The 23,717-nt window shown below is 54.0% G+C and overlaps 1 protein-coding gene and 1 non-coding gene across 2 annotated transcripts in view; both read right to left on the bottom strand.

Moving 5' to 3' along the window:
- On the bottom strand, nucleotides 1-104 carry LOC123630959. Its single transcript, XR_006732885.1, has one exon. It is a non-coding gene; the product is annotated as a small nucleolar RNA U13 (small nucleolar RNA).
- A 648-nt stretch (nucleotides 105-752) lies between these two features.
- FBN3 (fibrillin 3) overlaps nucleotides 753-23,717 on the bottom strand; it is a 56,296-nt gene continuing 33,331 nt past the window's right edge. Inside the window, exons 40-63 of the mRNA XM_045549513.1 lie at nucleotides 23,017-23,088; nucleotides 20,898-21,023; nucleotides 20,500-20,625; nucleotides 19,964-20,089; nucleotides 19,504-19,620; nucleotides 17,854-17,982; nucleotides 17,226-17,345; nucleotides 16,146-16,271; nucleotides 15,099-15,251; nucleotides 14,893-14,958; nucleotides 14,579-14,704; nucleotides 13,536-13,655; nucleotides 13,286-13,408; nucleotides 12,717-12,851; nucleotides 12,420-12,545; nucleotides 11,755-11,961; nucleotides 10,628-10,753; nucleotides 10,040-10,162; nucleotides 9,693-9,809; nucleotides 6,543-6,671; nucleotides 6,335-6,454; nucleotides 5,604-5,838; nucleotides 4,742-4,886; nucleotides 753-1,091 (exon numbers count right to left, since the gene is read on the bottom strand). Coding sequence (XP_045405469.1) covers nucleotides 753-1,091; nucleotides 4,742-4,886; nucleotides 5,604-5,838; nucleotides 6,335-6,454; nucleotides 6,543-6,671; nucleotides 9,693-9,809; nucleotides 10,040-10,162; nucleotides 10,628-10,753; nucleotides 11,755-11,961; nucleotides 12,420-12,545; nucleotides 12,717-12,851; nucleotides 13,286-13,408; nucleotides 13,536-13,655; nucleotides 14,579-14,704; nucleotides 14,893-14,958; nucleotides 15,099-15,251; nucleotides 16,146-16,271; nucleotides 17,226-17,345; nucleotides 17,854-17,982; nucleotides 19,504-19,620; nucleotides 19,964-20,089; nucleotides 20,500-20,625; nucleotides 20,898-21,023; nucleotides 23,017-23,088 — 3,332 coding nt within the window. The remainder of the gene's footprint in view (nucleotides 1,092-4,741; nucleotides 4,887-5,603; nucleotides 5,839-6,334; nucleotides 6,455-6,542; nucleotides 6,672-9,692; nucleotides 9,810-10,039; nucleotides 10,163-10,627; nucleotides 10,754-11,754; nucleotides 11,962-12,419; nucleotides 12,546-12,716; nucleotides 12,852-13,285; nucleotides 13,409-13,535; nucleotides 13,656-14,578; nucleotides 14,705-14,892; nucleotides 14,959-15,098; nucleotides 15,252-16,145; nucleotides 16,272-17,225; nucleotides 17,346-17,853; nucleotides 17,983-19,503; nucleotides 19,621-19,963; nucleotides 20,090-20,499; nucleotides 20,626-20,897; nucleotides 21,024-23,016; nucleotides 23,089-23,717) is intronic.

A 23,717-nucleotide genomic window follows, 5' to 3' on the forward strand; every position in this document is an offset into this window, starting at 1 on the left:
TATGAGACAGGTAACATGCCGATGTCAGAACAAGGTTTTAGGGAGGCACATCCGACACATGCGCGTGAAAACCCAACTGTCACGTTTACGAACTGCAAAAGGATCTGTTGTTATCCTTACTGGGGAACCCACGGAGCCTCCGGTTTCCCCCACGCACGAACCTTACCTGGCCTTGCCGATGGCAGTGTCTACTTAATTCTAGAACTTGCCAAGGGGCAGGCAGACTTAACCCAAAATAACTTTATTGTTATCTCCACTTCTGATATAAAAGCATCCTTGGAACCCTAGCCTGGGCCCCAGGGGAGGGCAAACGCCACTGCAAATCACTCTGTGTGGGGTCAGGGCACCGCAGGCCCTTGTGCTCTGAGGGACGAGCCCGCGCCCACCTCAGCAGCCCGTTCCCGTGTCCTGCGGACCCCCTGGGTGAGCTGCAGTGCAGCACAGAAATTTAAGCCTGAGATGGATACAGTGACCACAGGGCCTCTCCTTGACCTTGGCTGTGGGGTGGAGGGTGCACACTGCAGTTTCTTGCTGTCTCCAGGAAAGACGGAGCGTTGGGGTCCCCCGGGCTGGCACAGAGGCCCGGGAAAAGGCAGGGCTCGCCTGAGGTCGTAGTGTAGCATTTCACTCTTCCTGAGGTTTGGGGTTTCACCTGGCCAGCCGTTGCTGTTGAGCAGCAATTCTTCCCAGTTCCAGAATTTTCCTCCTCTGGGTGGCATGGGAGCTCCGGGGCCCATCGAGGCTCTCCCCAATTAGAGCAGTTGCAGCTGCACCTTGAGCCGCAAGGCCTGGCCCCCTGGTCCTGGCCACCCCTCCGGCTGGGCACCCCGGGGCCCTGCCACGCTCACCACCTCCAGCTGGTAGGTTCCAGGGCCCGGCTTCCTACGCCCCAGCTGCAGGGAGCTGATGCCACGGAGGTGATGCATGCGGAAGAAACCTTGCTTGCTGCCACGTGTGATGACATAGCGGACCCGGCCCCCCAGGCCCTCCAGCGCTGGTAACAGCTCCAGGATGTGTTCGGTCTGGCCCAGGCGTGAGAGGTTCAGGCCCAATGTCAGCAGAGCCTCCGAGTCAAGAGTAGCCAAGCTTACCTGGAGAGAAAGACCAGGCGGGCAGTCAGAGCCTAGGAGAATCGGGATTCTGTGGGTAGGGGCCCGGGGTCATTCATGGTCAAAGTCAAAGAGGAGACTTTTGGGGCTACGCGGTGTGGCTCACGCCTATAATCTCAGCACTTTGGGAGGCTGAGGCTGGAGGATCACCTGAGGCTAGGAATTCGAGACCAGCCTAGGCAACATAGCAAGACCCCATCTCTACCAAAAATAGAAAAATTAGCCAGGCATGGTGGTGCACATCTGTAGTCCCAGCTATGTGGGAGGCTGAGGCAGGAGGATGGCTTGAACCCAGGAGTTCGAGGCTGCAGTGAGCTATGATGACGCCACTGCACTCCAGCCTGGGCAACAGAGCGAGATCCTGTCTCAAAAAATAAAATAAATAAATAAAAAAATAAAGAGGCACCTTTACTGGATCTCTAAAATGAAGAACATTAAATGCCCTCTGCCTCGGCTTCTGTGTCCCCCTTCCATCCACAAAGCCAGCGGTTAGCTTGGGCTGGTTCTAAGGTGATAGCAAAGAGAGGCAGGTAAGTGGCCACTTTTACACACAATGAATCCAGACCCCTAGTCTGGGCTGAGGGGCCTTGGGCAGAGCCTCTGTCAGCCTGGGCCAAGGGACCCGAGTTTTTGCCCACAGGGGACCATCAGCCAGGTGTCAGTCCGATGGCATTGGGTCCCAGAGCCCTAAGGTTATTCAGAGGCATCCAGTGATGTCTGGTGTTAGCAACAAGGGGCTTTCAGCAGAAGCCTGCCCCCAAAAAGGATGCCAGAGCTGACAGTCAAAGAAATATACACCAGGCAGGACCAGACAGAAGGGCCACCCGATAGCTTCCGCTGCACTTCCTGCATCTGGCTCTCTTTGAGAGCCCCCTGTATGCAGAACACAAGCACCTCTTTGTTAGAGGGGCCTTCCTGGTCCTGGCAGCTGGACAGGGCCCTGAATAGGCCAGAGAGCCTCAGTGGCAGACCACCCCGGGGTGGGTGACATGACGTATCTGATCTCATGGGAGGTTATCTGTGTTTTCTTCCCCTTTGCTCCTGGCAGTGCTGTGTTTGTTTTGCCTCATTTACATGCTGATGGAGAGTTTTGCTGTTGCACTCTTAAGCAAACACTGTCCCTGTTCCCCAGACCCGCAATACTGGAGAGCTCCATCCTTCCTTCCCTGGGAGTGTTACTACGACTCATGCACTTACTGACACCTTCTGGCAGTCCATGGGTATTGCAGGCAAAGGCACTAAGCATAGCCCTTAGAGACCCAAGTCTACCTGTACCCACCCCAGGAGTCCTAGCAACCACTCCACTCACTCTTACTGAGTACCAACAGCTGGCGATATGGCAATAAATCATTTTATTTTTATTTATTTATTTATTTATCTATTTTTGAGACAGAGTTTCGCTCTGTTGCCCAGGCTAAAGTGCTGTAGCATCAGCCTAGTTCACAGCAACCTCAAACTCCTGGGTTCAAGCAATCCTCCTGCCTCAGCCTCCTGAGTAGCTGGGACTACAGGCATGCGCCACCATGCCCGGCTAATTTTTTCTATTTTTAGTAGAGACGGGGTCTCACTCTTGCTCAGGCTGGTCTCGAACTCCTGAGCTCATGCAGTCCTCCCACCTGGACCTCCCAGAGTGCTGGGATTACAGGCGTGAGCCACCATGCCCAGCCAGATGGCAGCAAATCAGACAGACTTAGCGCTCTACCCTTGTGAAGCTTACAGAAAATAATAGTAACTAAGGGATAATATATGCAGCCACAGTTTTGCCAGCAAGGGGGCAAAAAATAACTGGAGGGAAAGAGAGGGTGGGGCAATACATTCACATTTCATCTGTTACTGAAAGTCTCTCAGATCCAACACTTCAATCCCACTTCTGGGTTTGTTTGTCCCATAGCATTTATCATGTATCCTATGTACCGTGTGTTATAAAATATGATAAAAATGTTCTACTCTTTTTTTTTTTGAGACAGAGTCTCACTCCGTTGCCCAGGCTAAGTGCAGTGGCATCAGCCTAGCTCACTGCAACCTCCAATTCCTGGGATCATGCAATCCTTCTGCCTCAGCCTCCCCAGTAGCTGGGACAACAGGCATGCACCACGATGCCCGGCTGATTTTTCCTGTATATTTTTAGTTGTCCAGCTAATTTCTTTCTATTTTTAGTACAGACGGGGTCTCGCTCTTGCTGGTCTCAAACTCCTGACCTCGAGCGATCCTCTTGCCTTGGCCTCCCAGAGTGCTAGGACTATACGCGTGAGCCACCGCGCCTGGCCTAAATGTTCTACTTATTGATGTCTTATCTGTCTCAGGATCTTTTCTTTTTCTAGCTTGCTGTTGCTCCGTAACAGCACCCAGGGCATCATAGTAGGTGTTCAGTAAAATCTGTGGAATGAAGGAGTTTGGGTCCGAGTTGTCTACAGTGGGGGTGAGCTTGGGGTAATGGCTTCCATGATCAGCGATGAGGTTTTTTTTTTTTTTTTGGAAATGACATCAAGCAATGACTTCAGAAGGCAGTGACTTGCAGAGAGCCCAGGACGCCTGGTCAGAAAGACCCGATTGCTCATAAAGAGAAGGCTGTGTTTGTGGTAGCTATGGAATCCCTGAGTCATCTCTTCTGACCATGTGACTGAACCTCTGAGCCTCAGTTTCTCCATCTGTAAAATGGGGGTAACTGTAGCATCTACAGCTCCCTGAGTGGTTATAAACATTGAGAGGCTGGGAATGCAGAGTGCTTGGAGCAATGCCTGCATACAGCAGGTGCTTAATAAATGTTTACTTTTCAGATCCCTTGGGTGATGGCTACAGGGATTGACCCACAGTGGCCTCAGGGACTCTTTGGCTCGAATTTGTGGCAAAACTGCCCTCCCTGTGTACCCTCAGCAGGTGGTCTGCTGGAAGGACAGAGCCACAAGCCTGCTCTGCTATGACTGATGGGCACACAGGGAAGACCCCTGAGGTTTCCAGAGACAAGGCAGGTACGGGAGTTCCAGGGGCACCTCAGGCACAGGAAGGGGGTGCAAGGGCAGAAGCTAGGTGGGTGCCAGGTGGGGGCTGCTACAAGGAGCCTCTGCTCCCAGGAAAGCACTCACTTCGCCAAAGCTCAGACTGGGAAGGGGCTTGGACTTGGGCTAAAAGTTTGTGAGAACGGCCCTGAGGGATGTGCGGGGAGGTGAGACAGGTGGAGTTACCGGGCAGAGGCTGTGACACTGGCTGCTCTGGGACCCACTGGCGCTAAATCCACAGGGGCCCTGAGGGCTTCACCAGCCAGGAGGTGATGGGATGACAGGTTCCAGGGTGCAGGCAGGGTTGGGGGGACTCGGGTATTTCTCCTGCCTCCAAGTGCTGTACAAGGGAGGCACAGGGAGCACCCCAGCCCGGACGGGGTCTGTGTGGGAGGTGTCTGACTCATCACCAGGAGGGAGGCAGGGGATGTGTGGCCCCCACATCCCCCAAGGGAACCCCTGGGAGTAGTACGAGAAGACCCAGGCAGGTACCATGACATAGGGACAAGGTGGGAGACGTGGAGTCTGGTGCTCTTTTTGGAGGACTAATTTGGCTTAGCCGGATCCATAGCCTCTTTCTCACCCTCAACCTGTCCCCTGTCCCCCCTCCTCCCCAACATGCAGCCCTCATGTCACCTGGTGGTCCCCGTGGGTGCTGCGCCGTGGCCGGTCCTGAGGGGAGAGGCTGTTGATTTTGCATTCATAGCAGGCTTCGGGGGAGAGCAGCTCCTCCTCGTCCGGGACGTCCTGGGGAGTGAAGCCCAGGCCGGAGACACAGTGCCTGCGTCAGGACGGGCAGGGTGGGTGGGTCTTCAGTGTCAGGCTGGTGGGACCTTCCCAGCCATCCCCCTCCACTCCATTCTGAGCCATGCCACAAACGCCCGTGTGCAAATGTACCTCTGCGTATGTGCTGGTATGGCCCCGTGTGCATGAGCGCACGTGCACCCACATAGGGGTGTGTGTTTGTGCACGCCTGGGTGGCATAGGTGTGAACACAGGAGGGAGATGACATGCACATGCTGGGATGGATGAATGTGCCTCAGTGTACCCAGGGGCGTGAGTGTGTACCAACGTATGTGCACACATGGAGGATGACTCATGCAAGTACACGTGTGCTTACTGCAATGCGTGAACCTACACGAGTGTGCCTGGGGATGTGTACAGTGGGGCCAGCACACGCAGAGGGCTGCTGATGTGTGCTCTTCCACCTGTGCAAACCAGGATGTACCAATGGTACTCGAGTGTCCCCCCGATGTGGGCACGTGGGAGCATGCATGCATACTGGGGTAATGACACGGGCACACACATGTGTGCATGCTGGGATCCATAAATGCATGAGGGTGCCCTGGCATGCTGGCGCAGGCGTACACTGTGTGGACAATTACGCATTAGTGGTGGAGCCTGTGTGTGCACGGATGTAGGCGCTGCCCAGTTCTCTGTGCACGTGTGTACATGCTCGCAGGGCATGGAGTCTGCCTGCCTCACTCGAGTCTCTCACCCTTGCCCAGCCCGGAAGTAGCCTCGGGGACAGCCACACAGGAAGCCGCCGGGCATGTTGGCACAGCCATAGCTACAGGGGCTGCCCCGTCCGGCACACTCGTCCACGTCCTGGCAGTCCCCGAGGGCCTGGTCAAAGCTGAAGCCAGAGGGGCAGACGCAGTGGAAGCCTCCGAGTGTGTTGTGGCAGGAGGCACTCCCGCAGGCGGTGGGCGACAGTGCACACTCGTTCTCATCTGCAGGTGGGCGGGTGGGGAGGAGGGGAGAGGAGGACACAGGGGAAGAGTGGGGGTGGCCTTCACACCCCCTGGAACCCTCCACCTGGAACACTCCCCTTTCAGAGCCCAAGTCCAATGTCAGAGCCTTTAGCAAGCTCACCCTGAGACCTCGGACTTTCTGCCCCACCCCCATTTATACTCCCTGACACCGCCTACCCCTGCCCCAAACCTTGTGGTTTTCCTTGAAAGCATTTCTCTCTCTCTCTTGCTTTCAAAAAAAAAAAAAATTCTTTTTTTTAAAGATGGGGTCTTGCTATGTTGCCCAGGGTGGTCTCAAACTCCTGGCCTCAAGCGATCCTCCCACCTCGGCCTCCCAAAGTGCTGGAAGTACCAGTGTGAGCCCTCCTCTTTAGATAGTTGTGCTTGTCACAACATCTTGGAGGAGATGATTCCTAGTCACTTGCTCTGGACAGAGCCTTGGGGGCCTGGCTTCCTTCCAGCCCCCGACACTCACCCACACACTGGGCCCACTGGGAGTGCTGGGTGAAGCCCTGGGGGCAGCCGCAGCGGTAGCCCCCTGGCTTGTTCTGACAGCCGTGCCGGCAGCGATGGGACCCGTCACATTCATCCACATCTGACAGAGAGAGGGAGAGAAGGCTTGCCAGGCAGCCCTCGGGACTGCCCCCCACCAGCCCTGGGCACCACCCAAAGCCAGGCTGTACCTTCACAGCTACGGCCAGAGCTGTCCAGGGCAAAGCCTTGATGGCACTCACAGCGGAAGCTGCCCAGGGTGTTCTGGCAGAGACCATGGGTGCCACATGGGCCAGGCTGGGCTGAGCACTCGTCATTGTCTGCAGAGGACAGAGTTGGGAGGGGTTCCCTGGTGGTTAAGGGACTCGTGTCCCAAAACTTGACCCACTGTGTGGCTTCAGGCAAGTCCCTCACTCTCTCTCTTTGCCTCAGTTTCCCCCTCTGTGAAATGAGATCCATCACCATTCCCACATCACAGAATTGCCACCAATATTTGAGACGGCGCCCATAAAGGACTTTGGTTGAATCTCATCTCCATTGCCTCGAAGCTGTGTGACCTGGAGCAACTCACTCACCCTCTCTGTACCGTGGTTTCCTCAGTTGTGACAAGGAGATGATAATACCCACTTCACTGCGTTTTTTTGTGAGAAATTAACCTAATTATGTAAAAGGCTTAGGACTGCCCAGTAAAAGAGGAAAAAATTAACACTAAGAAAATAAATCTCTGTAGTTTAAGCCACCCAGTGTATGGGTTTTTTTTCCCTATTTGTTTTAATTTAATGTTCCATGAACATCTTTCCATGTCTTTAAATATTCTTAGCATGCTTACATGTATCACTTTTTTTTTTTTTTTTGAGACAGAGTCTCGCTTTGTTGCCCGGGCTAGAGTGAGTGCCGTGGCGTCAGCCTAGCTCACAGCAACCTCAAACTCCTGGGCTTAAACGATCCTCCTGCCTCAGCCTGCCGAGTAGCTGGGACTACAGGCATGCACCACCATGCCTGGCTGATTTTTTCTACATATATTTTAGTTGGCCAGATAATTTCTTTCTATTTTTAGTAGAGACGGGGTCTCGCTCTTGCTCAGGCTGGTCTCGAACTCCTGAGCTCAAACAATCCGCCCGCCTCGGCCTCCCAGAGTGCTAGGATTACAGGCGTGAGCCACCGCGCCTGGCCACATGTGTCATTTTTAATGGTCACCTCATTTTTGGTTGGTGCAGATTTTCTCTGTTTCATTTGACTAACTGCTGATTAAAAGACACTTGGATTTTTCTAATCTTTTGCTATTTTAATCCATATGAAGACTAGGTAAATCTTTGTGTGTCTCTGTGATGATTTCCTTAGAATAAATTCCCAAAAGTAGAACGGGAGGCACAGAGGGCAGTAGCTGCAAGTTTTTGGATATGAATGGCCAAACCCCAATCCCACTCTCGCAGTCTATGGTGTCTGTTACGGCAGCCCAGACTAAGACAGGTTACCAGGGGGCTGGCTACTGTGGTGACAGCCCAAGGCTCAGAAACTGCATTCAGACTGGGGTTCTAGAAAATGAACAGTAAATTCCTGATGGAGAATCCTGGTTTTGGCTTTCCTGAGTACAGAGTTGGTTTTTTTGTTTGTTTGTTTGTTTGTTTGTTTTAGAGACGAGGTCTCACTCTATAACCCAGGCTGGAGGGCAGTGGTGAGATCATAGCTCACTGTGGCCTCCAACTCCTGGGCTCAAGCGATCCTCCCACCTCAGCCTCTTGAATAGCTGGGACTACAAGTATATACCACTGTGCCTGCCTAATTTTTAAATTTTTTGTAGAGATGGAGTCTTGTTATGTTGCCCAGTCTGGTCTTGAACTCTTGGCCTCAAGTGATCTTCCTGCCTCGGCCTCCCAAAGTGCTGGGATTACAGGCGTGAGCCACTGTGCCTGGCCCTGCGTATAGAGATTCTTGACACTAGGCATATCCCTGTGGGGATGTGGAATCTCTTTTGGGTATAACAGGTATTGAGGACATGATACTTCTAAGTGGGTATGGCTCCTGCAGCTGCCAGAGTGCCTGAGTTGTCACTTGAGGGGCCACAGAGACTAGCTCTAGACTCCTGCCAGGAAGAAACGTCTAGCACCACCTGCAGTTTCTTTCCCTTGCGTTCAGCAAAGCAAACCAACTGTCAGGGTGGGCTACTGTAGTCGTGCAAGTTTGATTTTCTAGTTTAGTCATCAGCAAACTGGGGCCCCACAGTACAAAAATCTGGCCCACTGCCTGTTTGTATCAATAAAGTTTTATTGGCACACAACCATGGTGATGCAGCTAGTCCAAAAACTTTACTGTTGCAGAAAAAGAGGAATGCATCTTGTTTCAAATATTTGTTCAAATGTCCCCTTTTGATGAGACTTCATCTGATCCCTATTTTAAAACTGCCTTCTCAGGAGGCTGAGGCAGGAGGATTGCTTGAGCCCAGGAGTTTGAGGTTAAGTGAGGTATGATTGCACCACTGCATTCTACCCTGGGTGAGACCCTGTCTCTAAAAAACAAACAAACAAAAAACACCCCAAAACCTGAAGCTCTCTCCTTCTTTCCTTACCTCCTGCTTTTACTTTTTCTTTCTTTCATGCCATGTGTGACCTTCTAACATGCTATTGCATTCACTTGTCATTATGTCTGTTTCGGGTCCGATTCTCTGCTACAGGGAAGTCCTGTGAGGATAGGAGGCTCTGCCTCTTGTGTTCATGGCTGTACCTGGGGGCTCTCTAACGGTGTTGGGCAAACTGTTTCTGTTTTTGTAAAGGGCTCTGTTGAGAGACTCGACTCTGCCACAGTAGAGCAAAAGCAGCCAGAGGTGATAGGTGAGAAAGTGGGTGTGTCCGTGTGCCAATAAAACTTTATTAACAAAAGACAGCAGGGGGCCTGCCTCTGCTGGCAGGCTGGAGTTTGCTGCCCTTTGGTCAGGAGCACTGCCTGGCACACAGTAGGTGCTCAGCAGTTGCTGGATGAGTGGATTAGTGGGAACCATAATGGAGTCACCTTTGGCTGAGCTTGGCCCTTGGGGGAAGTCTAGTTCCCTGGGGGCCACAAGGCTCTAAGAAGCAATGGCAGTAGCAGATGCCCTTGTGGCCCAGGGCAAGGGGAGCTGCCCTGGGTCCAGGTCAGAGGGCCCCCTGGCTCCCAAGGGCAAGGAAGGAGGCAGGAGGTTCCAGATGCCACCAGGATGCAAGCAGGTAGGAAGGACGGACTTTGTTCCGATCACCCTAATTCAACAATGTATGGCGCAGACCAGGTGCTTGGTACTTCTACGGTGAACAAAAGCATGAAGGTCGGGGTTGCATCCCTGTACTGGGTGAGGGGCAGAGGTCACTCACCAAAGCAGGCCTGGTGGCGCTGGGTGAAGCCAGGGGGACAGCGGCAGGTGAAGGCGCCGATGGTGTTGACGCAGAGGAACTGGCAGTTGTGCTGTCTGGAGGTGCATTCATCCAAGTCTGCGACACAGACGGTCCCAGTGGGCTCAGGGCAGGGCCTGGCGGGGACTCCAGGGCTTCCCGGCGACTGCTCTTGCCACCTCCAGGCAGAAGGGCAGCAGGAGAAAGCCCTTGGAGGTGGCGCTGGACTCCATGCAAGTGGAAGGGGGCGAGACCACACGGGATGTGCCCTGGGGGGGATGGGACAGAGCCTTAGAGGACACAGGGTGGGATGGGGGGAAGGATGTCACCTCTGCATGTCCTGCCATCTTCCTCCAATAGGTAGCCGCGGGGACAGGTGCACACGAAGCTGCCCTCGGTGTTTTTGCAGAGGAAGGTACACGGCTTGGGGGCCTGGCTACACTCATCCACATCTGGGGGAGACAGCAAGATGCACGGGGGTGGGTCAGACAGACATTCCTTGGTGGGGGGGTCTCAGAGGCTGGGGTCTCCACCCAGATCCCTGCCACCCAGAATCTGTGGACTTACACAGGAACTGACACTTTTTCTGTAAAAACACAGCAAGTATGTTTGGTTTTTCAGGTGGTCTTTGTATTAGCAAAGCAGCCATAGAGAGTAAATATACAAACAGGCATGGCTGTGTGCCAATAAAACTTTATTTACAAAAACAAGCAGAGGGCCAGACTCAGCCCTCAGCCTGGTTTGCCCCCCCTTCCCCCAACTTAGAGGAATACCTGCTACAAGACGTAACCGAAAATCTCAGGATGCATTAATAAAAACTAAAAGGAAGAAATAACACCAGGAAAGTGGCCCAAACAGGGGAAGCGAAGGAGGGGCTGGGCCTGGCCAGGGGTGCAAGGGGCAGGGGCGGGGCTCACCCAGGCAGGCCATGGCAGCGGTGTCTGGTGCATACCCAGCCTGACAGTGGCAGCGGAAGGAGCCGAGGCTGTTGATACACTCACCGTGGGGGCACAGGTGAGCGATTACACGGCACTCATCCACGTCTAGGGACAAGCAGGGTAGGCGAGGCTGGGGTTGGCTGGCTGGCACCTCAGGCCACCAGGGCATGCCTCTTTCCATCTGCCCAGCAGCCTTGTCCCTGGAGGCAAGCCAGCCTTCCTTCCCCTCCATGTACCCCGGCCCATGTGGATGCCAGCCACAAGCCACGACTTGCACCTGAGCCAGCTCCTTCCACTGAGCGCTGGGAATGCCATCCCCCACCGCGGGAGGGAGTCACATGTCCACCCTCCAGCCTCACCAGTGACACATCCTCACAGCACCAACACAGACAGGGAAACACAAGCACACGTGCAATGTCACACAACAGCCACAAGCCCTGATGCTCCTGCAGACATAGGAACACACACACTTGGGGGCCCCCCAGTCCCTCAGAGATACCCTGGAAAAGGTGCTTCCTCCCCAGGCCTAGCAATGTCACCGCTGGTCACTTGGGATAACCTTTCTCACCCTCAGTGACACACTCAAGGACACACACTCACACTCACACACACACACACATACACAAAACACACACTGGCTCCCACACACACAAAGAATGAAGAACGGGCCAGGCACCTGGGCAACATAGCAAGATCCCATCTGTACAAAAAATTAAAAACTGAGCATGGTGGTGGCGCTGGTAGTCCCAGCAACTTGGGAAGCTGAGGTGAGAGGATCGCTTGAGCCCCAGAGTTGGAGGCTACAGTGAGCTATGATTGTGTCACTGTACTCCAGCCTGTGTGACAGAGGGGGACCCTGTCTCTAAAACAAGAAAAATAAGCAAACAAAGCAAAACAAAAAACAAAGAACACATGGCAGCTCATACACCTGCTCCCTCGACAGCTGAGTTCATGCACATATACAGGGCACACGTACTGGTTTACACACCTGCTAGCACAAAGACACATGCACACACACACAGAGCATCTCACACCTGCTAGGGGACAGACACATGACCTCAAGCAAACTCCCCTGCTCCTAGGCTTGCAGGGTTGGGGGCACCCACCTTGGCCCTCGGCGGTATAGCCTGAGCCGTGGGGACACAGCTTCCGGTAGGCAGAGGTGCCGGGGAGGGGACAGAGCTCACAGTGGGGTCCCCAGCCCCGGCCGCCCCCGCAGCAGCACTCGGCCCTGGTGACGGCCTCGCCACTGCTGGACTGAGCCTGGCACACGGTCTGCAGCACCTCGGAGAAGCAGGGTCCCCGCCGGATGTCTGCGGAGAACGGGCGGGAGGCCACAGGTTACTCCAGGAGGCTGGCTTGGGGGCTAAGACGCTGGGCTTGCTTTGGGGCAAGCTGCATTTTTGAGAGGGTGTTGGGGGATAGGGGTGTCCAGGAGGGATCCAGACACACAGGGCAGCTGGCACCACTGGGGTCAGCTCCTAGAAAGTGGGACACCTACGGAGGGCCCATTCCAGAGTGTGATGCTTCTGGGGTTGGAGGAGTGTGGGAGATGGGGCAGGGGGAGGTGGCCTGCTCTTCCTAGGTGTGACCAAACGGACAGAAAGAAGAGGGCCAAGGGGTGTGCAGTGGACATGTGCAACTACCATCGGCTCAGCAACCCCCTGGGTGCCCTAGGTTCTCGGGGAGCTCCCACGCAGCGGGAGGGACGGGTGGCAGTGCCACTTGGCAGGGGGCAGCGTCCATCCTGCCTGTGCCTGGCCACACTCACCATTGCACTCGGTGAGGGTGGGACTGGGCTGGAAGCCGTCATCACAGTCGCACTTGAAGCTGCCCACCGTGTTGACACAGTGGCCGTCGGCGCAGAGGCTGGGCTGGGCGTGGCATTCGTCCTCATCTGGGGCGGGAGGGATGACGCAGGCCGGCAGGGAAGCCACGGCCCCCAGGCCAGCCTCCCCTACAGCCCCGAAGGTCCCCGTGGGTCAGCCCACGCCCTCTTGCTGTTATTTCTCCCCTCCACTGGGGGGCTCCCTGCACTCCCCCCTGCAAAGTGCCAGCGCCCCGGTACCTGTGCAGCCTTCCCCGGAGCCGGGCTGGGGCCGCATGCCCGGGGGGCAGATGCACACGAAGGTGCCGATGAGGTTCTTGCAGAGCATGCCGCGGGCACGGCAGTCCTGCTGGCCGTCTGCACACTCGTCCACATCTCAGGAGGACCAGGGACAGAAGTCAGCCAAAGCCAGGCACCCCACGGCAGGTGGAGCTCACCTGCAGACCTGCCAGGTGCCCGTCCCTCCCAGGAGGGGAGGCCCCAGCCCCTGTCCAGCCCCAGCCTCCAAGAAGTCCAGGGAGTCAGGAACTGCCCCCCAAAATGCGCATCCCCTGCCCAAGTCAGGGTCTGTGACTGTCAGGCCCTGGAACACTGACCCTGAACCAGCCCTGGAGGGGCCGAGTCCCAGCCCCGGGTCTCCCACTCTTCACACTATGCACATTGGGACAGGAAGGTTCTTCGCGGTGGGGGGCTGTTCTGCACGCATGGCAGGATATTTAGTAGCAACCCCAATAACTTGATGCCCACACACAATGTCTCAGGCACTGCTGCATGTGCTGTCACCCCTGTCCTGCCTGTGCAGGGCCTACCTCGGCACATGGCCCCGTCTTCCCGCAGGGTGTAGCCAGCAGGGCAGGTGCACAGGTAGGAGCCCTCCGTGTTGTGGCAGCGGAAGGCACAGACCAGCGGGTTCAGGGCGCACTCGTCGATGTCTGGGGGGTCCAGGGGAGGTGTCGGCTGGGTGGGGACTCCCTGTGGAACCCCCGCCGCTCCCCCAGGCTGGCCCCCAGGCGGGCGTCCCCATCACACAGCCCGGGTCCTGGGCAGGCAGGGTCGTACCCTCGCAGGTCATCATGGGGCCGGGCTCAAAGCCGTCAGCACAGGCACATTCAAAGCCTCCGATGACATTGGTGCATGTGCCTTCCCCGCAGGGGTGGCCGACAGCACACTCGTCTGTGTCTGGGTGGGGTAAAATGGTGGGGTCAGCGCCTGCAGAGAGTCCCCCATCCTCAGTATTATCCTGTCTGCCTCCCTGTTGACTGCCACAGACTGGATGGGGCCAGGTGTGATGCACCTCCCTGCCGGTTAGGGGGCAGCTGAGCAGGATATGCTCAATGAGAGAGTGAGTGAATGAGTGAGTGAGCAAGGGAGTTAATAAATGAGTGATTAAATGAATAAGTGAAACCGAGGCAGGAGGATCACTGGAGCTCAGGAGTTCTAGAGTGGCTGGGGCAACATAGCAAGACCCTATCTCTAAAAAATAAATAAGGCCGGCACAGTGGCTCACGCCTGTAATCCTAGCACTCTGGGAGGCCGAGGCAGGAGGATCATTTGAGCTCAGGGGTTCGAGACCAGCCTCAGCAAAAGCGAGACCCTGTCTCTATTAAAAATAAAAAACATTAGCCAGGCGTGATGGTACGAGCCTGTAGTCCCAGCTACTCGGGAGGCTGAGGCAGGAGGATTGCTTGAGCCCAGGAGTTTGAGGTTGCTATGAGCTAGGCTGATGCCACGGCACTCTAGCCCTGACAACAGAGTGAGACTGTCTCAAAAAAAAAAAAAAAAAAAAGAAAGAAAGAAAGAAAGAAAGAAAAAAGTAAATAAACGGGTAAGTGAAGGAATGGTTACGTGAGCAAGCGAGTGAGTACACAGGTGGATGTGTGGGTGAGTGAGTGCATGAATGAGGAAGGGAGCAAATGAATGAGTGAGCAAGAGAGTGAATAAGTGAATGAATGAGTTGAGGGAGTGAAGGGTGAGGGAGGGAATGAGTGAATGCAGGAGAGAGGCACTGGGTGAGGATGGGACCCTGACTTGGGGGTGCCTGCCCCTCTCTGCTCTGTTCCTCCCTCTCCTGGGCAGAGGCTGGGTCAGGGCTGGTCACTTACCCACACAGCTGATGCCTGTGAAATCCAGGCTGTAGCCGAAAGGACACTCGCAGCGAAAGGAGCCATCAGTGTTGACACACATACCGTTAGTGCAGACAGCAAGGTTCTCCGCACACTCATCCACATCTGTGGGCGGCGGGGATTGCAGACACAGAGCCTGTCACCGTGTGGGCCCCAGCACTCCGGTCACAGTCAAGGCCCTGGGGACAAGAGCCCAGGCTCCAGGCTGGCGGGGTCCACGGCCACCACATGTCTCAGAGGGAACCTGGGACTGGGGGACCCTGGGAGAGCAGAGACAGGGCTGAGGGGCTCACCTTCTCGAGAGTCATCTGGGCCTGGGACTGCCCCGTGGCCAAAGGGGCAGAGCTCCTGAAAGGTAGCTGGACACGGAAAGGGGGAGGCAAGTCAGAGTCAGCCCCCAGGACTCCCAAGTGTGTGCAGGGAAGGGCGAGGGGAGAATGAGCGAGGAAGGAGGGAGCACATGATGAGCGGGGACCCTGGGCAGGGGTGGGGTGCTCACCACTGCCCTCCTGAGGACACAGCTCACAGGGGTCACCCCAGCCCTCCCCCGGCCTCTTGCTGCAGCAGCACCGGGTCTTGGTGGTGTTGAAAGCTTTGGGCACCGAGCACTTTCCGGCCTCGAAATGGGTGAAACAGAAACTCTGCCGTGTGTCTGTGGGGTGGGGGGCTCCGTTACCCTGATTAGGAGCCATCAGCAGAGCCACCTGCCCCTCTGCCCCACCCCCACCCTAGACCTGGTTAATGGGTGGTGCTGATCCTACCAGTGGCCAATCGGAACACACCATGCCCCTGGCCATGGTGATTGGCTTGAGGGTGGGCATGTGACCCACTCTGGGCCAATGAAGATTTGCCCTGGGACTTTAGCTAGACAGCTAGGAATTCCTTGCAGAAATGTCCCATCCCACTTTACTGCTATAGGGTATCCCTGTGCCATACTCGCCATTGGTTCACTTAGACCAGAAGGCCCTTCCTGGAGAGGCAAAGCAGCTGATTCCAGAGAACCAGAGGACCCTGAACTTCAGACCCCAAGCCCCCATTCCTCAGCCTGGGACTCCCAACAGACTGAGAAGTCCTCATGGGCAACCAGGGGTTTGGCTTGTCACTGCCCCCTCCCCAGAACAGCAAATACTGGTTGAATTGAATGTGGACTCTATTCTCACCCTTGTTGCCCCTAACCTGTGAGAGAACAGGCTGGCTCAAGTTGGGTGAGGCTAGCCCACATTGGACAAGCCTAGCCCAGTTGAGATGAAACCAGCTCAGAGTGGTCTAGGCTAGCTCAGACTGGACAAAACTAGCCCAGTGAGGATGGCTGTGGCCAATACAAGACAACTTAAATCAAGGGGACCCAGGCTAGCCCAGAATAGACCAGATTAGGCCTCTGAGGAAGTGACTAGGATAGACCCACTAATGCAGAGAAACACTTCTGGCGTGTCAGAGCTCCTGGACACATGCAAGAAGCCACAGCCCTCTTTTCTGGGGGATCTGACCCTTCCCAACCCCCACCTCCCACCCTAAGCCCCATGTGCTCCCTGGGCCCCAGACTCACCAAAGCAACGGTGCCCACTGTCAGAGAGGACAAAGCCAGGTGGACAGAGGCACTGGAAGCTCCCAGGGCTGTTGGTACAGGTGCCAAACAGGCAGAGGCTGGGCTCCTCTGAGCACTCGTCAATGTCTGCAGGGGCAGGGACATGAGATGGAGGGGGTGCAAGTGGGACCTCAGCTGTGAAGAGGAGCAGATGAAGTGGATACACAGCCCGGAAGGGTCCAGGGGCTGAAGTGGGGCAGGGGCCCTGAGGGCTCAGTGTCAGCCACAGCATGAAGTGGTCACGGTGCACGTATGTGGGGCTCTCCCAGAAGGTGTCTCCAGAGTAAGGGTCATGGTCAGGAAAAGTTCAAGTTAGAAACTAAAACCGTACAAAGCTAACAGAGACTGGAAACATTTAGCCTTTGCTGGATGGAGTTAGCTCACGTGTGCCAGGCTAGCTCAGATAGAATAGACCAGAAGAGGCCAGACCAGAATGGTCAAGGTTAGCCCAGATTATACAAGGCTAGCCCAAACGGAAGACTGGACTAGAGGTGGTCAGGCCAGACTGGTTCAGGTTAGCCTAGATTAGCCCATCTGCTCAGGCCAGACTGGTCCAGGTTAGACCACGATGAACAAGCCTAGCCCATCTGCTCAGGCCAGACTGGTCCAGGTTAGATCGCAATGAACAAGCCTAGCCCAAGTGGATGAATGGACCAGAGTGGATCAGGGTAGACTGGCCCAGGTCAGTCTGCATTGTACAAAGTCACTCACATGGGTGACTACACCAGGGGAGTTCAGGCCAGCCCAGCCCTTGACCACCACTAGGTGAGTGAGGAGTTCTATATTTGGATGCTCTGAGGTACAGCAAGACCCTACATCCATGCCCATTTTGGAGGATTCACAAGGAAGGTTGTGGGCCCCAGAGAGAAAGCCCTGAGCAGTAAGTCCAGGAAAAATCACAGCGATGATAATAGTGTATGAAGCTGTGTTAAGTCCACCTCACCACAACTCCAGCTGGTGTTACCATTTTACAGATGGAGAGACAGAAGCCCAGAGGCACCTCCCTGGCCCCAGGGCTGGGAGGTGGAGCTGGACACTCACCGATGCAGTGGTCACTCTGCACCTGGAAACCAGGGGGGCAGATGCAGCGGAAGGATCCCTCGAGGTTCTGGCAGGTGCCTGGCAGACAGGTTCCCGCAAGGCTGAGACACTCGTTGGTGTCTGTGGAGAGGAAGAAGGGGGGTCCCAGTGCCAGCCAGGAGGTCGGAGGCTTACCTGTGATTGGGACTAACACCTGCAGTCACTGCGTGATGGCCGAGGGCCCTAGGATGAGCTCTGTCCATGGCAATCCTGGCTCCAGGGGAGGGCTGAGACTCAGGACAGAAAGGATGGCGGGGGAAGGATTATTTAGCCCTGGTGAGATTATAAGTAGAGCCAGATGGTATTCAAGAGGGAAGATTCCTAATCTGGTGCTACATGCAGATTCCTCTCCTGGTTTCTGAGGTATTCATTTAGCACCTCTACTATTCCTTACTTTGGAAAACATACTTTGGAAAACATTCTCAAGACAGCTTCACCTTAAACCACAAACCCCATGACAATGAGGTTTTTTTTTAATACCTTAACATAAATGTATGGGTATTAAATGGAACCATGTTCACTCAGTAGTAACAATTGCATGTACCCATGGAGCAGGGACACATGGGACTAGCACCGTGGGAAGACTCACCTGCACAGTTCTTTCCATCTGCTGTGAGCTCGAAGCCATCTTGGCAGAGGCAGTGGAAGAAGCCAGCTGTGTTGACACACTGGCCAAATCGGCACACCTGCCCCACCAGAGTAGTACACTCATCAATGTCTGCAGAAGGGAAATGGGCAGGTGGGGTCACCCACAAAGCTTGAGTGGACTAAGCCTCCCTTGCACTTCTGTACACAACTAAGTTGAGTTGATGGCACTGGCTTCAATTTATTGAGCACTTGTGTACCAGACTCTGTATATTAACCTTCCAACTATTCTATGATGTTTGTACTGATATTGTCTAATATAACCATTTAATGCTATGAATTTGCCTCCAAGTGTTCTCTTAGCTGCACCTCACACATTTTGATTTGTTGTGCTTTCATTTTAATTTACTTCAAAATATTTTCTAATTTCCCTTATGATTTTGTCTTTGATCTATGGGTTATTTAAGAGTATGTTAATTCCTAAATATTTGGAAACTTTTTGGGCATCTTTCTGTGATTGATTTCTACATCCATTCCCTACATTCTGAGAACCTACTTTGTGTGACTTTAATTCTTTTAAATTTGTTAAGATTTGTTATATGGCCCAAAATATGATCTTCCCTGGCAAATGTCCCTGTGCACTTGAGAAGAATGTGTGCTCTAGAATGTTCTATAAGTAACAATCCAAGGCAGTTCAAGTCTTCTACATCCTTACTGATTTGCTGTCTACTTGTTCTCCTTATTACTGAAGGAGGCATACTGAAGTCACCAACTATAATTGTGGATTCATCTATTTCTTTTTCAGTTCTGTCAATTACGACCTCATATGTTTTGAAGCTCTGTTGCTAGATGCATACGTATTTTTTTTTTTTTTTTGCGATAGGATCTTGCACTGTCACCTGGACTAGAGTGCAGTGGCAGCATCATAGCTCACTGCAACCTCAAACTCCTGGGTTCAAGCAATCCTCCTGCCTCAGCCTGCCCAGCAGCTGGGACTACAGATGCACGCCACCATATCTGGCTAATTTTTCTATTTTTTATAGAGATGAGGTCTCACTCGTGCTCAGGCTGGATATGCATTTTGATTATGTCTTCTCTAAGAATAATTGATCCCTTGTTCAATATATAACACCTCTCTCTATCGCTATTCCTTGCTGAGAAGTCTATTTGGTCTGATACTTGGTCTGGTAGGTTACTACCATTAATCTCCCTTTTACAGATGAGGAAACTGAGGCACAGAGAGGTAATTGACTTGTCTAGGGCCACACAGCTGGCAGGTGGCAAAGCTGGGATTTGAACTCACACTGTCTGACCTGGGAGTCCATGCTGTTTGGACAGTGCACTAAACTGGGTAGTGCCACACCACCCAGGTCTCACTCTCACCTCCCTTCCTGTCCCGTCCATCTGCCTCCCATCAACTTTAGCCTCAGCTCTGGCAAGAGCCCCCCAAAAGTCCTCTGACTGGCACCTGGTCACTGAAGGAGTGTGGAGAACTATGGTTGACTCATTTTCAAAGGAAATTCCAACCTTTGAGATTATCTTCCAAAAGGGTCCCTGGGTCAAGATCTTTTATTTCTGAGGAGTACCCTTGGGTCACAGACCCACTTTTCAGTGGAGAACATCGAGGCCTGCCCACCAACCCCAGCCAGCTCACCCACACAATCCCCATCGTGTGTTGTCGCAAAGCCTGGGAAGCAGAGGCAGTTGTAGGAGCCGACGACATTCTTGCAGGTCCCGTTTCCACATGGTTTCTGGTCACATTCATTGACATCTGCCAGGACACAGCCCGAGAGTCTGGCTCATCTCACCCACCCAGGGCATTGGGGTGGGTGGTGACGCCGCCTTCCCTGCACCCAGCCCTGCCCAGATGGCTGTGTAGTGACCCCTATGGGTGAGAGCTGGGAAGTAACCCTGGTACTATTTACCACACCCATTTTACAGATGGGGAAACTGAGGCATGGGGGCAGATAAGTCATTTACCCAAGATCTTAGTGTCAGGACTCAAACCTGGGTCTGTCTGTGAACCAGAATGGACGCAAGCACCATTCCCAACTCCACTCCCCCAGGGGAGGTGCAGGCCCCAGGCAGCCTGGCCTGAGAGGAGGGACCCTCACCTGTGCACAGAGTCTGGTCCGCTGAGGCCTGGAAGCCACGGTGACATAGGCACATGTAGCTGCCCTCCGTGTCCACGCAGTCACCGTGGCTACAGACATTCGGGATCTCCCAACACTCGTTCCGTCCTGGGGGTGCAGGCAGTGTGGTGTTCCCCCACCCCACAAGGGTTTGCCTGAGTCCTCCCATGCCTTCACCACGACTGGCTAATTTTTAAATTTTTTTGTACAGATGGGGTCTTGCTATGTTGCCCAGGCTGGTCTCAAACTCCTGGGCTCAAGCGATCCTCCTGCCTTGGCCTCCCAAAATGCTGGGATTACAGGTGTGAGCCACCGCGGCTGGCCCATAACCGTCCTGTTAACAGATGCTCTCTGTGCACCCCCGCAGCCTCTACTAGTCCAGACAAGAGAGTGACCCTGACAGAGGCAGAGCCATGTCCTACCCAGGTCACAGTGGGTGACAGAGCCCGGCTCCTCCTCCTCCCTGCTCCTCGCCCTGCTGGGGTCTCCCCTGCCACCTCCCTGGGGCCCCTGCTCACCCATGCAAGCCCCGCCTGGCGACAGCTTGTACCCTGGGGCACACTCGCAGCGGTAGCTACCAGGGATGTTGATGCAGTCGGCATTCCCCCGGCAGGGGCTCTCCCTGCTGCCACACTCATCCACATCTGGGCAAACACAGCAAATGAGGGGGGGCTGAAGGAGAAGCCCACCTCTACAGCGGACCCCTGCTTTGGACCGGTTCTGGAAGCAGCCAGAACTAGAGTGAAGGTGCTTCTGTGAGACGAAGGCCCTTCGGAAAGGTGACAGCCCCCTTACACAGATGGGGAAACTGAGGCTCACAGAGTTTAAATGACTCACCTAGATCACACAGTGTGTGTGGGGGGGGCCAGCATCCCACCCAGACCCTGGGGCTGGGGACGAAGGGGAGAGGTGGCACCTTTGCAGGCCAGCAGGACGCTGTTGTAGTCGAAGCCCGTGGGGCATTCACAGCGGAAGCTCCCGATCTGGTTGATGCAGACGCCGTTGGCACAGATGGCGGGAATCTCTCTGCACTCGTCGATGTCTGGGGAGGGCACAAGTCATCAGGGGCAGCCCAGCCCCCCGGGGACTTCTGGGGACCCTGAACTGAGGGACCCATCAGCCCTGCAGTCTGGGGATAATGTTGTGGCCACACACCTCAAAAATCCTGCTGTATGAGACAGTATCTAGCAAGAAACTGGAAACATCCATTGATGAACGCATAGCAAAATAGGTGGTGTCCATACCACGGTGTATTCTTCAGAAATAAAATACAGGCATGAAGCCCCAACGCGTGCTACCACACAAATGAACCCTGAATATGTTCCACTAAGTGGAAGAAACCAGACACACAAAAAAACAAATACTGTATGACTCTGTGTACAGGAAACAGCAAATCCATAGGAACAGACAGTTGATTACTGGTTGCTAGGGGCCAGGCGGGGTGGGGGGGAGGGTGTGATTGCTCATAGGGACAGGGTTTCTTTGTGAGTGATCAAGACGTTCTGACCTCACATTGAGGTGATGGTTGCACAACTCTGTGAATATACTAAAAACCACTGAGTCGGGCACTTTGCATGGCTGAAGTGTATGGTATGAGAATTATATCTCAGTAAAGCTGTTCTATATAAGTAGCTATGTGTATACACACACACACACACACACACATACACACACAAACACACACACACGCATAACCTAAGTGTCCACCCGTGGAGGCCTTGCCTACGATCTGGGATGCATCCACGCCACGGAATACTCCAAAGTAAGGCAAAAGGAGAGGCCATGCTGCAAACAGTAACCTAGCTGGTTCTTCCAGACACGTTTTGGGCAAAAAAGCAAGTTTCAGATGAATATGTTGGGTATCACATAATTTATGTAAAACTCTCAGAAAACAATGCCATATGTTTGCAGTGGTGGTAACTGTGTGTAACACATGAAGGAAAAACCAGAAAGAAAGATTCCAGGTGCATTTATAAGTGATCTGGTCTTTTAAAAAAATAAAAGAAATATTCCAGGCATAAAGCATGGAAACCTCTAGAGAAGAGAAAAGGGACAGATCAGAGGTGGCGACTGGGAGGTGAGTTTTACCTGCTAGGTTCTGATTTTTTTGAAATAAGAATACATCTGTGGGATTAAAACAACTGTAAATGGGTTTATCAATTAAACACTGCGCAGTTGAAATTAGGCATGCAGGTGTTAAATTGTGCAAAACCATGTGGGGTTTTTTGTTTGTTTGTTTGTTTTGGTTTTTTGAGACAGGGTCTCACTCTGTCACCCAGGCTGGAGTGCAGTGACTCCATCATAGCTCACTGCAGCCTCCAACTTCTGGGCTCAACTGATCTTCCTGCCTCAGCCTCCTGAGTAGCTGGGACTACAGGTTCGCACCACCACGCCTAGCTAATTTTTTTATTTTCTTTTTTTAGAGATGAGGTCTTGCTATGTTGCCCAGGCTGGTCTCGAACTCCTGGCCTCAAGTGATCCTCCCACCTCGGCCTCCCAAAGTGCTGGGATTACAGGCATGAGCCACTGCACCTGGCCCGAAACCTTAACTTAAACAGGGAGCACTCTGACACCTGTTACAGTACAGATGCATCTTGGGGACATTATGCCCAGTGAAATAAGCCAGTCACAAAAGGACAAATCCTGTGTGATTCCACTCACAGGAGGTCCCTGAAGTCCTCAGATCCACAGAGACAGGAAGTAGAATGGTGGGGGCCAGGGGCTGGGGAGGGGGATGGAGAGTTAGTGTTTCATGGAGACAGAGTGTCAATTTGGGAAGATGAGAAAATTCTGGAGGTGGAGGGTGGTGATGATTCCACAGCCATGTGCATGCACTTAAAAATGGTTAAAATGGTAAATTTTATGTCATGACTATTTTACCATCATTTAAAAAAACGAGTAACAATTTAATAAAAATACTCTCACTGTTTGTCAAGAAAGGACATGTTTTGGGGTCAGGATTCCTGGGGAGTTGGAGGTGTGGGGGGGGTGAGGGGAGGCAAGCGGGACCCGGGTGGCGGGTGGCGGACACTCACCGAGGGGCTTCCCCGTGTGGATGTCAGTGACGAAGCCCGGCGCCTGGTTTCCGCACAGGACCTGGTAGTCGGCTGGGCAAAGGAGACCAGGGCTGGGTCTGGGGCTGCGAGCCAGGTGCCCACCACCCACCCCGAGGGGACACCTCCTCATCCCTGGAGCCCAGCCCTCACCCAGCCGCCTCTAATGGGTCCCTCGGCCATCTCCCTCCTTCCACTTTGATTGGCGCTGGGGTAAAAGCTGCCACTTGCCTGTGCAGTGTGATTTTCCCACACACAGACGGGACCTCTGTTATCTCTTCTCTGCCTGGACGCCACCAACCACGCCCACTGCCCTCACCAGGAGATGCAGACTCTTCGGTTTAGACCCCAGACCTTCCCGCCTGCCCCCACCTTCCTTCCAACAGTGGCACCTGAGCTCCTGCTGCACCCACATGCTTGTGTGTCTGCAGGTGACCTGTTCTGTCGTGTCACCACACCTTTGCACGTGACACTCCGTCTGCCTGGGAGGCCCTTCTTCCCACCCTTGCCTTCCCTTGTGAAGCCCCCTTCAAACCTGCAGACTCTGGGCAGCCCGTGGAGGCCACCATCTGACTCTCTGACAGGCCACTTGGGCTCTGGGCAGTGGATGTTGTCACCCTTGGGCTTCCTGACCAATACACTCTCCAATTACATTCTGCTACAGCTGTCACCTGCCTGATATG

Source organism: Lemur catta, chromosome 1, assembly GCF_020740605.2.
Source record: "Lemur catta isolate mLemCat1 chromosome 1, mLemCat1.pri, whole genome shotgun sequence".
NCBI lineage: Eukaryota > Metazoa > Chordata > Mammalia > Primates > Lemuridae > Lemur > Lemur catta.